General features: G+C 43.2%; 1 protein-coding gene across 5 annotated transcripts in view; it reads left to right on the top strand.

The window, feature by feature from the left end:
* Nucleotides 1-430: 430 nt before the first annotated feature.
* LOC125454026 (von Willebrand factor D and EGF domain-containing protein-like) overlaps nt 431-13,898 on the top strand; it is a 304,266-nt gene continuing 290,798 nt past the window's right edge. For all 5 annotated transcript variants that reach the window (XM_059647440.1, XM_059647438.1, XM_059647437.1 and 2 more), the window contains exon 1: nt 431-646. In XM_059647440.1, the coding sequence (XP_059503423.1) occupies nt 547-646 (100 nt within the window). In that variant the 5' untranslated portion in view covers nt 431-546. The remainder of the gene's footprint in view (nt 647-13,898) is intronic.

Genomic DNA, 13,898 nt, shown 5'->3' with positions numbered 1-13,898 from the left:
GTTTTTTAATATAATACTTGGAAAATGCTTTGGAGTAAAAAGATATCGTCCTGTCTGTTAAGGTGTAGAACTAGACAGCAGGCAAAATTTCCAACAAGATAATCGGTTGATGAATGAATTTGATTACAGTGCAGAGCGCCTTTAATCTGTTTCAACATAATTAACCGAATTTGCCTATCTGATCTTTAAAATAATTAACATAATGAGATCTACCCAACTCGAACAGCAGGTAATGTTAAATATTCATACGTTTCCTGCCTTTCAATGTTCACTGAGGTATGCTTTTTTTTAACCATATCTGTTCCTGCAGATCTTTACAGGCTGGGACTCGAGCACGTTTTTCCTGCCTCGGAAATGCTAATGTGGGAATGCTGTGAGCCCTCTGCAGGATTATTGCGATCTGACACCAGCCCGGGATTGCATGGCGCCGAGTGACTACGCTTGCTGACTTTCTGCAGTTTTTTTTGATGGAGACCCTGCACGGAGTCAGCAAGTACTCAGCTGTTCGGGGCAGTATCGTGGCGCAAATGCAACGCTGAATTCACCATGGGTCTCCCGAATCCTTTCCTTTTGCCAGCATCATCTGGTTACTATCATTTCTTTGGGCTTTTTCTGCTCAACGTGTGGATATCTCTTGCCCAGTTTGGTAAGATTTAAGTTTTTTTTTAAAGGGCGAAAGTGCAACTTTTGCACATGTGGTCTTTTTAGGCATTTTTTTGCGCATTAATTATTATTAGATGGAAATGTGAGAGTTGATTAATATGTTTGTCCAAAGATGTTGCATTGATGTTGGAACTCGTGCCTAATCAGTCTGCATTATAAGAGTTGGCAGCTACATTCTGCTGTTTTACTTTAAGACGACGAGTGTGTGTCAATTGTGTGAAGGTTGAAGGCAGTTTTGTGGCTGTCTGTTGTGCCTAAATCTTGGTAGGTCGCTGGCATAACTTGCACACGACAGGGACTTTTTGGTGGTGGTGTGTGGCTGGGGCGGGTGGAGTTAAAAATACGTAAAATGCGTTGAAGAGAATGTGGCTTTACGATAAAGCACACTCCATACAATTAAGGTGCTACTTTTATCATGCTCTTGGGTCAGGACATTTTATCCGCTATAGTATTTTTATGACCGGTTGTGCACATGTATTTAATTTCTTAGAAGGATTGACTTGGAAGAAATTCACTGAATTTCCCCAAATTGCAACGTTAGAACCAAAACAAAGTCAGCATGCTTCTGAAGTTGTGGACCAGGCGCAATATTAATCGCCGCAGGCACCAATTTAAAGTGTAGTATTGACAGTGTTGTGAACGTTATAAAGTCTAAGTCACCCGTTCAAGAGGCTTGAAGTCATTTTCTTAATGAATCCCTTAAACGTACAGTCAATCCTTTCTTAAATTGAAATTATCAGCGCTGTCAAAAGGAAAAAGGTGTTTACTGCTGCTGCAGCAAACTTTTGATTAAACTTGAGAGCTTGCTACACACTCACTCTCTTTTGGTATTCTGAGCGGACGTAGCACAGAAGGCACATCTACTGGTTGATTGTAGATTTTAAAAAACAAAAGCATGACTTTATCGGTCCATGATTCTGATTGTGGAATCTCAGGGTTTTTTTTTGGAAGATAGTGCAGCCTTCAGCTAACTGCAGAAAATATCCCCATAATAATAAAAGTTGAACACAGCTGATCAGTGACTGAAACATATCCAGTTCCATTGACGATAGAAATTCATTAATTCAAAGCTAACTTCGACACATCTGTTGGATTTGTAAATGGAAAGGCAATGACAATTTACGACAAATTTTAATAGTATCTAAAAATGGGGGGGAATAGATATTCAGAATGGATTTAATGCTTGGACAACTAAACATAAACTGAGTACAACTGAAGTAGCAATGATGTGATGCTCTTTGACAGAAACAAAATTAAACATTTTTGCTAAATTACAGTGATTGAGGACACAGGAGAATTAATCAGAAATGCAGAGATAGGATAAATATTAAAGTTATCAGATTTGTGATTGTTTGAGTTGAAATGGAAAGCTTCAATAGAGCCAGGAAATAAATTGGTGATTGCTAAATACTCCTGCTTCCAGCTTTCACTGAGTAGAAAACCTGTCTGACCACAGAATGAAATACAAACATTTTGGAAAGGTCAGTTTATGATAATCCATAATAGTTTATAAAGCTAATGGACAACATTGTTTGTGGTAACGGATTGGTGCTTGCCGTTGGTCTCAAAAAGTTGCCCTCAAAGATCTCTGTCTTGTGGATTTCCCGATTCCCAACTTTAATTTGAATCTGACACCAAGTCCTGAGATGTCAGGGGAGCCAGTAGCAATGATGTCATCAAGAATAGTAAGTAGCTAATCACACAGAAGTATTTGCACAAACCTAAAATCAGGAAGGTAAGGCACTGATTATGAAACAGTTCTTAATATCATTTTACAAAGTGTGATAAGATGATTCAAACATTCAGAAGAGATTGAAGCAGAAGCTGAAATATCATAAACTGAAAAATGCTTTAAAATATATATTTTTCAACGCACCTCTCAAGGCACAACAGCTCAGTGGTTAGCACTGCTGCCTCACGGTGCCAGAGACCCCGGGATTTGATTCCAGCCCCAGGTGACTGTGTGGGGTTTGCATGTGCTCCCCATGTCTGCGTGGGTTTCCTCTGGGTGCTGTAGTTTCCTCCCACAGTCCAAGGATGTGCAGGTTAGGTGGATTGGCCATGCTAAATTCTCCATGTATGTGTGGCTGGGTAGCTTAGCTATGGGAAATGCAGAGTTACAGGAGTAGGAAGACATTTTTCAGCGCTGTCAAAACAATAATGTCTTGTCTTACACACTTTGTAAAATGATGGTGGGTGTGGCTGGGATAGTCTTTGGATGGTTGCTGTGGGCTTGATGGGCCAATTGGCTGTTTCCACACTGGGGACGTTATCAATTCTGATATTTTCTGAATGCAAGTTTCTTAGATACAAAATGATAGTTATGAGTATAGTACCATAAAAGCCCAGTTCCACCCCATCTAACAAATTGTAACTTTTTCAAGGGTTTTACAACATGACTAATAATGCAAAAATGCAAATTGTGATCAGTCTATTAATTTCTAAATGATTACACACAATGGGAATGCACTGAATCACTGACTGCAAATTCTGGATTTCTTTGCTTAACTGCTCACAAGCAGACTGCAGAAGTTCAGTTTCAGAAAAATAATGGTGGTGAATGTCATTGCTCCCAAGACCAGGCCAATGTTATCAGTAACTAGGTAGAGAGTGGAGTCTGGGAGTTCAGCCAAGGGAACATTGAACAGTGGAATGTGGACAGACCTGAGGGTTTCAAGAGCAGTTGTGCCAAGGAAAGAATCAACAGTGCTAAAAGGTAAAGCTAGGTGGCCTGCATGATGAAGTAAACATGCATTAAGATCTAAATCTAGATCATAAAGGATGTCAGTATTGTGAACAATATGTATCAGCCTGTGGTAGTGGCTGGGGTGTGGCACGGAATTGGTGGGAAAGATGTGGAACTTGTGTTAAGATATCTATTTTAATCACTTTGGAAAGTTAAAGGAAGCTGGGTCCCTTTTAAAATTAGATTTGAAGAAGCAAACTGATATCACAGAGCCTAAGGAGTGGTCAATTGAGTTGAAATGGAATGACTTTAGTACACATGCAGACTATTGTCCCATTTTGTGGATTAAATTGCTAAACGAGAACCTACTGATCAAGAAAGTGGAGCAAAGGCTGAACCTTTGATTCTGGAGATGACCTTGCTGGGAAGCCAGATTTAAGGATCTACTGCCACTGATTAGAAAATTCCAGAGGGACTTCGAGATAAATGTGCTAAAATTGGTGAAGGTGGCAGGGTAGGTTTAGATAGAGTTCAATAAAACATACAGGATCCTGTGTTTTATACAGACTGTGCATGCAAAGCGTATAAAAGCAAAAAAAAGTTAGTGAACTTTCATAAAACATAGTACTATTAAAGCAAAATCATGAGTCTAGTTCACACTTTTGAATGTAAAAATTTTAGAGAGGGTGCAGAAAAGGTTTGTAACAATGACTAGGGTTGAGGGACTTCAGTAATAGGGTTAAATTAGTGGAGAAGGTTGCAAGGCTATTTGATACAGGTATTCAATGTTGAGGGTTATGGACTGAGTAGGTAGGGAGAAACTGTCACTATTGGTGGATTGGTTGGGAACCAGAGGACGCTGGTTTCTGGGAGATGGGTAAAGCGAATCAAGCACAGCATGCTGTAAAAGGTGTTTGCATGGCGAGTGATTCGGAGCTGGAATTTCCTGCTTGAAACTGATTCCATGGTGACTTTCAAAAGGAAATTAGATCTGACTGAAGGGAAAGAATTTGTATGGTTATGGGGAGCAATCAAAATGAGTAGGCTGAGTGGAATTGTCCTTACAGAGAACCAATAGGATGAGTTGAATGGCTTCCTTGTGTATTGTAACTATCCGATGATTATATGCCTTCAGTTGCAGGAGTAATATATGATGTAGGGTGTAAGATAGTGAAGATATCTAGAAGGAAAATTGGGGTGAGTGAAGGGGTATAGTGGAGTTGTGAGATGGATTCATGCTTTGTAGATCCCAAGTGTGCCAGGGACGCAGAAGAAAGTACTTCACTCGTTACCTGGACAGAATATGATGGCTAGAATTGCTTCACTGTCCCCATCATTAGGTGAGACTTCCCAAAAGAGAAGGGAATGGAATCTTGGTATCTGCTACAAAGAGTAGAAAATTAATACACTGCAAAAAGACCTGCTGTGCCATACACTTCAGCTCCAGCCCATCCATTGATGTAAACCAAGGTTTGTTTTTATATTATAGAGCCATAGAGTCCTACATCACAATGATAGGCCCTCTGGCCCAAATGAGTCGATGCTGACAAAAATGCCCATCCACGCTAACACCATTTCCCTGCACTTGGCCCATATCCTTTTCAATATTTCCTCTCCATGTATTTGCCCAAATGCCTTTTCAATGTTGTTAATATACCTGCCTCAACCACTTCTGCTGGCAGTTCATTCCATATGCATACCATCCAATGTAAAACAGTTGTCCTTCAGATTCCCATGTATTCTTCCCCCCCCTACTTTAAGCTGATGCCCTCTACTCTTCAATTCCCTAACCTTGGGAAAAAGACTGAGTGCATTCATCATATCCATGTCTTTCATGATCTTATACACTTTTATAAGATTATCCTTCAGTCTCCTACGTTATAAAGGAAAAGATCCTCCCTTGTCCAATCTCTCCCTCTTAATCTGTCCTTTGAGTCTTGGCAACGTCCTTGTGTAGTTCTTCTGCACACTTTCCAGTTTAGATTAGATTCCCTATGGTGTGGAAACAGACCCTTCGGCCCAACAAGTCCACACTGCCTCTTGGAGCATCCCACCCACACCCTATAACCCACACAGCCCGGAACACTATGGGCAATTTAGCATGGCCAATCCACCTAGCCTGCACATCTTTGGACTGTGGGATGAAACTGGAGCACCCTGAGAAAACCCACGCAGACACGCGGAGAATGTACAAGCTCCACACAGACAGTTACCCGAGGCTGGAATCGAGCCCAGGTCCCTGGCGCTGTGAGGCTGCAGTGCTAACCACTGAGCCATCGTGCCACCCCTTTAATAACATCCTTCCAATAGCAAAGTGATAAAAACTGAACACAATACTTCTAAGTGTGGCCCCACCAGCATTCTGTACAACTCCAATATAACTTCCCAGTTTCTGTACTCAGTGCTGACTGATGAAGGTTAGTGTGCCAAATACCTTCTTCACTGCCCTGTCTGCCCATGACTCCACTTTAAGAGAACTGTGCATTTACACTCCAAGGTCCCTCTGTTCCACTACACTCTATAAAGCTGTACCATTCACCATGAAATTCCTACCTTGATTTGACTTTCTAAAATGCAACACCTCAAACTTATCGATATTAAACTCCATTTGCCATTTGTCGGCCCACTTGCCCAGGTGATCAAGATCCTGCTGCAATTTCTGATAACCTTCCTCACTGTTCTTGATACCACCAATTTTAGTGTCATCTGTAAACTTACTAATCATGCCTTGTACATTCTCATCCAAATCATTGATATCGATAACAAACAACAGTGGGCCCAGCACCAACCCCTGAGGCACACCAATAGTTACAAGCCTTCAGCCGACAAGCGTCCTTCCATTATTACTCTGTGCTTCCTATCATCAAGCCAATTGTGTATCCAATTTTCCAGCTCTCACTGGATTCCAGGCGATCTAACTTTTCAGAGCAGCCTACTATGTGGAACCTGATCAAAGGTCTTACTGAAATCCATGTAGACTACGTCTACTGCCCTGCCCTCATCGACCTTCCTGGTTACTTCATCAAAAAACTCGAACAAATTTATGAAGTGTGATCTCCCATGCGTGGAGACATGCTGTCTACTCCTAATCAAGCCCTGTCTTTCTAAATGTATATATATATCTTATCCCTCAGAATCTTCTCAAATAACTTACCTACCACAGATGTTAGGCTTACTGGTCAATAATTCCCAGACTTTTCTTTGCAGCCCTTCTTGAATAAGGGCATAACATTCTCTACCATCCAGTCTTCTGGGATCTCACCCGTGGCTAATGATGGAGGAGGAGGCAACACAAATATCCCCATCCTCAATTATGGAAGAGCCCAGCACATTGGTGCAGAAGATAATGCTGAAACATTTGCAGCAATCTTTAGCCATGAGTGCCAAGTGGACGATCCATTTCTGCCTCATGCAGTCATCCTCAGCATTCTAGATACCAGTCTTCAGCCAATTCGATTCACTCCACTTGATATAAAGAAACAGTTGGAGACACTGGATACTGCAAAGGCTATGGGCCCTGACAACCTTCAGGCAACAGGACTGATGACTTGTGCTCCAGAACTTGCCACTTCCTTGGCCTACCTGTTCCAGTACAGTTACAACACCGGTATCTACCCGACAATGTGGAAAAGTGTCCAAGTATGTCGTGTACACAAAAACCAGGACAAATCCAATCCAGCCATTTACCGCCCCATCAGTCTACTCTCGATCATCAGTAAAGTGACAGAACGTGCCACCAACAGTGCTATCAAGCAGCACCTACTCGGCAAATAACCTGCTCAGTGACGCCCAGTTTGGGTTTCACCAGGGCCATTCAGCTCCTGACCTCATTACAGCCTTGGTTCAAACATGGACAAAAGAGCTGAATTCCAGAGGTGAGGTGAAAGTGACAGCCCTAGATATTAAGGCAGCATTCGACCAAGTGTGGCATCAAGGAGTCCCAGCAAAACTGGAATCAAAGGGTATCGGGAACAGACTTCCCAGTGGTTGGAGTCATACCTGTCGTGTAGGAAGATGGTCGTGGTTGTTGGACGTCAATCATCTCAGCTCCTGGACATCTTTGCAGGAGTTCCTCAGGGTAGTGTCCTCAGCCCAACCATCTTCAGTTGTTTTTTCAATGACCTTCCCTCCGTCTTAAGTTCAGAAGCAGGGATGTTCGCCAATGATCGCACAATGTTCAGCAGTATCTGTGACTCCTCAGATACTGAAGTAGTCTGTGTTCAAATGCAACAAGATCTGAACAAAATCCAAGCTTGGGCTGACAAGTGGCAAGTGACATTTGCCCCACACAAATGCCAGACTATGACCATTACCAATAAGAGACATTCTAACCGCTATCCCTTCACATTCAATGGTGTTACCATTACTCAATGCCCCACTATAAATATCCTGGGAGTTATTATTGACCAGAAACTCAACTGGACTCAGCACCTAAACACAGTGGCTACAAGAGCAGGTCAGAAGCTAGGAACACTGTGGTGAGTAAATCACCTCCTTACTCCCTAAAGCCTGTCTACCATCTACCATGCACAAATCAGAAATGTGATAGAATACTCCCCACTTGCCTGTATGAGTAAAGCTCCAACAACACTCATGAATCCTGACACCATCTAGAACAAAGCAGCCCGCCTGATTGGCACTACATCCACAAGCATCCACTCCCTCCACCACCGATGCTCAGTAACAGCAGCGTGTATGATCTACAAGATGCACTGCAGAAATTCATCAACTATCCTCAAACAGCACCTTCTAAGCCCTCGACCACTTCCATCTAGAAGGACAAGAGCAGTCAACTTATGGGAACATTGCCACCTCCAATTTCCCCTCCAAGTCACTTACCATTCTGACTTGGAAATATATCACTGTTCCTTCACTGTCACTGGGTCAAAATCCTGGAATTCCCTCCCTAAAGGCATAGTGGGTCAATCTACAGCTGGTGGACTGCAGCAGTTCAAGAAGGCAGCTCAACACCACCTTCTCAAGGGCAACAGGGAATGGGCAAGAAATGCTGGCCAGCCAGTGACACCCACATCCCACAAATGAATAGAAAAAAAATATCAGCCAAGGCCCCCGTAACTTCTTCTCTAGCCTCTTGAGGGGCTCTTGGATATATCTGCTTATGACCAAGAGATTTATCCACCTTCATACTTCCATTCTAATACTTCCAGCACCACCTCTACTGTGATGTGGACTGTCCCCAAGATTTTGCCACTAACTTCCCCAGGTCTTCATGTCTTTCTCCACAGTAAACACATAGGAGAAATATTCATTGAGGACCTCGCCAATCTCCTGCAGCTCCACACATACATGCCCACTTTCTCTCTAGTTATTCTTTGTCCATTAATATACTTAAAGAATCTGTTTGGATTCACCTTAATCTTCTCAGCCAAAGCTATCTCATGCACCCTTTTCGCTGTCCTAATTTCTTCTTCAGTAAACACCTGTATTCCCTATATACCTCCAAGGATTCCCTTGATCCCAGTTGCTTGTTCCAGAGCCATACCTCCTTTTTTTTCTGGTCAAAGCCTCAATATCTCTTGTCACCTCGGGCTCCCTCATAAAACCAACCTTGCCCTTCATCCTTACAGGAACAAACAGACCTTGAGCTCTAGCTATCACACTTTTAAAGGCTTCCCACTTGCCTGAGGTCCCTTTGCCTGCAAACAAACTACTTCACTCAACCCCTGCAAGATCCTGTCTAATTCCATCAAAATTCACCTTGCCCCAGTTTGGAACTTGAAACTGTGGACCAGTCTCGTCCTTCTCCATAACTATTTTAAAAGAAACAAAACTGTGATCACTCGTCCCAAAGTGCCTCCCCCCAACTACTGTCACCTCAGTCACCTGTCCTGTCCTATTTCCCAAGGGTAGGTGAAGTTGTGTCCCTTCTATGTACTGGTTGAGGAAACTTCCCTGAACACATTTAACAAATTCCACCCCATCTAAACCCTTAACACTGTTGGAGTCCCAGTCTATGTTAGGAAAATTAAAATCCTCCACTATGACAAACGTATTTCTCCTGCAAGTCTCTGCAATCTCCCTGCATACTTGTTCCTTCTAATTCCCGTTGACTATTTGGGGGCCTGTAGTACAACGCCAATAACATCACCATCCCCTTCTTATTTCATGGCTCCACCCACAAAGCCTCACTGAATGATCCCGAAGTTATTTCATCCATGACTACTGCTGTGATACTTCCCTAAATCAAAAATGCAGCTCCCCCTCCCCTCTTTCCTCCACCTCTGTCCTGCCTAAAACATCTGTCCGGTCTCTCCCTTAGCCATGTTTCTGTAATGGGCTATAATATACCAGCCTCATGTACCTTTCCACGCCCTGTGTTCATTGGCCTTATCTGTCAGTCCTCTTGCGTTGAAATAGATGCAATTTAATCCACAAGGCATTTCCTCACTTCCTGTCCTGTTCCAGCCTGATCTGCCTCTCCAAGTTGCTATTTCTGATTACTCTATCTCCTTCCATCCCCGCACATGCCTCCCTGCTATTTAGGATCCCATTCTACTGCCAATCTAGTTTAAACCCTTCCTTGCAACACTAGCAAATCTGCCTGACAGGTTATTGGTCCACCTCCAGTTACAAATTGAAGTAATTCAGTGCCGCAAACCAGCATATGAAAAGGGCAGCCTCTTCATGACCAGCTCAATGCTACATTGATTTCACTGCAATATTTGGTTGAGCTAGGCAATGTTGTGATCCAGGCTGGAAGAAAAGTTATTGTGTAAAATGTGTTCATTTGTACAAAAGACAGATGATTTGGAAAAATGTTCAGGGTAAATTTTCCAGTTGTTTATCTCAGCTCAAGCTTCATCGATCAGGATTGCATATCAAGAAATATAGGTACAGTTGTGAAGTGGTTATGGTCCTTAATCAATAAAGCAGTGAATGTGGTTTTGTAAATCGGACTATACTGGTCATTTACAGTCACAAGGTCCCTAAGTATCCAATGCAATGGACAGCGAGGCTGCACTCATTTCCATGCATCCCATACAACACATCAATTAGAACTCATCAGTAGGTGTCGTGGATGTGTATCTGAAACTGGTGCAGTTAAATGACTGCAAATAAAACTAAAGTTATAATGTTTGTTTCAAGACTGTAAAAATTAGGCAACAAATCACAGTAACACATGTTATGCGCAGCAATCAAACTGACTGTTCCTAAAGGAATTACTACAGCCTGCCAATAATACTCGGGCTGCCATTGGTTATCAATTTGACCCCTCCCAATCAGGCAATCCTTAGCTAGGGTCTGAGGTGACCGATCTTGCTGCGTGACAAGCGATGTGTTACCTTGGGCCTCGAATGGTACATGTAGCTCGGCAACAATATACAAATGAACCAACCAGTCCAGCGTATACAGTCCTGCTGCCGTGTGGCTGCATCTGCACTCCAAACGTCATCTTTAAGCAAAAGTACTGATGGATCAAGGTGCTGCTGTACCTGTTTGAGAAGTTGAATTCAGTTTCAAATTTCTGGAAATGAAGATGAAAAATATCAATAAAAATAATGGATTATTCTGGGAATTAAATCAGCTTATCAATATTCTTTTGGTAAGAAACCCTCCTCACCTTTACTAATTCTGGTCTAACCATGACTGCTGATGCTGCCTTAATAGAAATGGGTGATAAATGCTGGTCTTGTTAGTGATAAGCATATCCTGAGGCTGAATGAAAATGTTCATACTGAGAATCATGGATTTTCTACCCATAAAAGTGAATGGGGGAAAGGAAGATAGCAAAGTGTGAAGCTGGACGAACACAGCAGGCCAAGCAGCATCTTAGGAGCACAAACGCTGACGTTTCGGGCCTAGACCCTTCATCAGAGAGGGGGATGGGGAGAGGGGGAGTTAAAATGGTTCGCGACTGGGAGGTGCAGTAGTTTATTGCGAACCGAGTGTTCCCCAAGTCTCCGCTTGGTTTCCCCAATGTAGAGGAAGCCACACCAGGCACAGTGGATACAGTATACTACATTGGCAGATTTGCAGGTGAACATCTGCTTAATATGGAAAGTCATCTTGGGGCCTGGGATGGGGGTGAGGGAGGAGGTGTGGGGGCAAGTGTGACGCTTCCTGCGGTTGCAGGAGAAAGTGCCTGGTGTGGTGAGGTTGGAGGGGAGTGTCGAGCGGACAAGGGTGTCTCGGAGAGAGTGGTCTGTCCGGAAGGCAGACAAGGGTGGGGATGGAAAAATGTCTTGGGTGGTGGGGTCGGATTGTAGATGGCAGAAGTGTCGGAGGATGATGCGTTGTATCTGGAGTTTGGTGGGATGGTACGTGAGGACGAGGGGAATTCTCTCAGGGCGGTTCTTGCAGGGGTGGGGGCGGGCTGTGAGGGATGTGTTGTGGGAAATGCGGGAGACACGGTCAAGGGCGTTCTCGACCACTGTGGGGGGGGAATGTTGCGGCCGTTGAAGAAGGCGGCCATCTGGCATGTGCGGGAGTGGAATGCCTCATCCTGGGAACAGATGCAGCGGAGGCGAAGGAATTGGGAATAGGGGATGGAATTTTTGCAGGAGGGTGAGTGGGAGGAGGTGTATTCTAGGTAGCTGTGGTAGTCGGTGGGCTTGAAATGGACATCAGTTTCTAGCTGGTTACCTGAGATGGAGACTGAGAGGTCCAGCAAGGTGAGGGATGTGTTGGAGATGGACCAGGTGAACTTGGGAAGATGTTGGTGAAGTGGATGATCTGTTCGAGCTCCTCTAGGGAGCAAGAGGTGGCACCGATGCGGTCATCAATGTAACGGAACATATAGAACATAGAACATCACAGCACAGTACAGGCTTTTCGGCCCTCGATGTTGTGCTGACCTGTCATACCGATCTAAGCCCATCTAACCTACACTATTCCATGTACGTCCATATGCCTGTCCGATGACAACTTAAATGTAGTTAAAGTTGGCGAATCTACTACCATTGCAGGCAAAGCGTTCCATACCCTTAGTACTGTCTGAGTAAAGATAACGGAGGAAGAGGTGGGGTTTGGGGCCAGTGTAGGTGCGGAAGAGGGACTGCTCCACGTAACCTGCAAAGAGGCAGGCATGGCTTGGGCCCATGTGGGTACCCATGGTCACCCCCTATGTCTGTAGGAAGTGGGAGGAATCGAAAGAGAAGTTGTTGAGGTGAGGACGACTTCAGTTAGGCGGATGAGGTTGTCGGTGGAGGCAAACTGGTCGGGCCTGTGGGACAGGAGTCTGCGGGAAAGGAAGTTGACTTGCCAGTCTACGGTTGCCTGATAGGCATTTATGGCAAGAGAAGATATGAGCTGAAAAGGTAGAAATTTATTTTTGAATATTGTACCTTGATCTAACATTCAGGATACTCTTAACAATAGCTTATTGTAACTGGTCACCAAGCTTAGTATAGAGTGAAGAAGTGGACAATTAGTTACAGTCAACAGGATTTTGACAATGTACCATGACAAACTATTAAATATGTTTTATGTGAAGATTGAAGTACCACATTGAAAGATGATTATTTAGAAGATTGCACGAATTAGTAGGAAAATATTAGACATCGTTTCTGACTGAACAGGACATCAATCACCTATTGCATCTTACCGAAACCACCTCTTTTATCCCCATTTGACACATTAGATAATGCTTAATTACAAATTTAAGTCATCTAAGCCCTGAACATGTCAATATGCTTAACTTTACACAGTTGTTCAGATGTAAGTGAAGTTCACTGGTATCATGGAATAAATCTGGATAAGATTTCATTGCCTTTCATACCTAGGTTGTCTCTAACATAAGCTTGATGTTTTGTACAACTCCTTAACCAACAAGTCTAAAAAAATTGACCTAAAAAAAGAAGCTGTTGAATTAATACTTGATGCCAGAGCAAGTCGAGAAATTGAATTCATTAAATCTTGATGTTTGTGGCTGGCACCAAATAGAATTACCATGAAATCCACCTGTTTCAGTGACACCCTTCAGACATGCGGAGGCACTGGTGTTGGACTGGGTGAACAAGGTCAAAAATCATACGACAGGTTATAGCCCAATGGGTTTATTTGAAATTACCTGCTTTTGGAGTGCTGCTGCTTCATCAGGTGCACCTTTGAGAGGGCACAGAGGCACAGAGTTTATAAGCAGAAAGATCAAAGGAGCGTACAGTTGGTGTGAGTGGAGTGAACAAACCTAAAATGACCGATGGAGGACTTGTTAGAAAGGTTTCGCAAATTTCAATTGATTAAGATGCAGCAGTATGATCCTTTGATCTGTCTGTGCAGAGTCTCCGTGTCTGTGTGCCCTCTCTCATTGCACCTGATGAAGGACCAGCGCTTCAAAACTTGTGATTTCAGATAAACCCAATAACCCTGTGTGGTGTGATTTTTGACCCTTCAGAGGTATCAACTTATCACAAATATGCTCAAGTTAATGTGACTCCAACCCCAGATGATTTAATGCACTCAGTTGAATTAGAGATGGTCAATAAATACCAATTCACCCACCTTGAAGAAATTGGTATTAAAAATTCTTTGGTAAATAAGGAATAATTAACAGAAAGGCGGGACGTGCACCCCACTTTCTTATGCATGA

Source organism: Stegostoma tigrinum, chromosome 7 (genome assembly GCF_030684315.1).
Source record: "Stegostoma tigrinum isolate sSteTig4 chromosome 7, sSteTig4.hap1, whole genome shotgun sequence".
Taxonomy (NCBI): Eukaryota; Metazoa; Chordata; class Chondrichthyes; order Orectolobiformes; family Stegostomatidae; genus Stegostoma; species Stegostoma tigrinum.
This window is presented reverse-complemented; position numbering and strand designations above follow the sequence as displayed.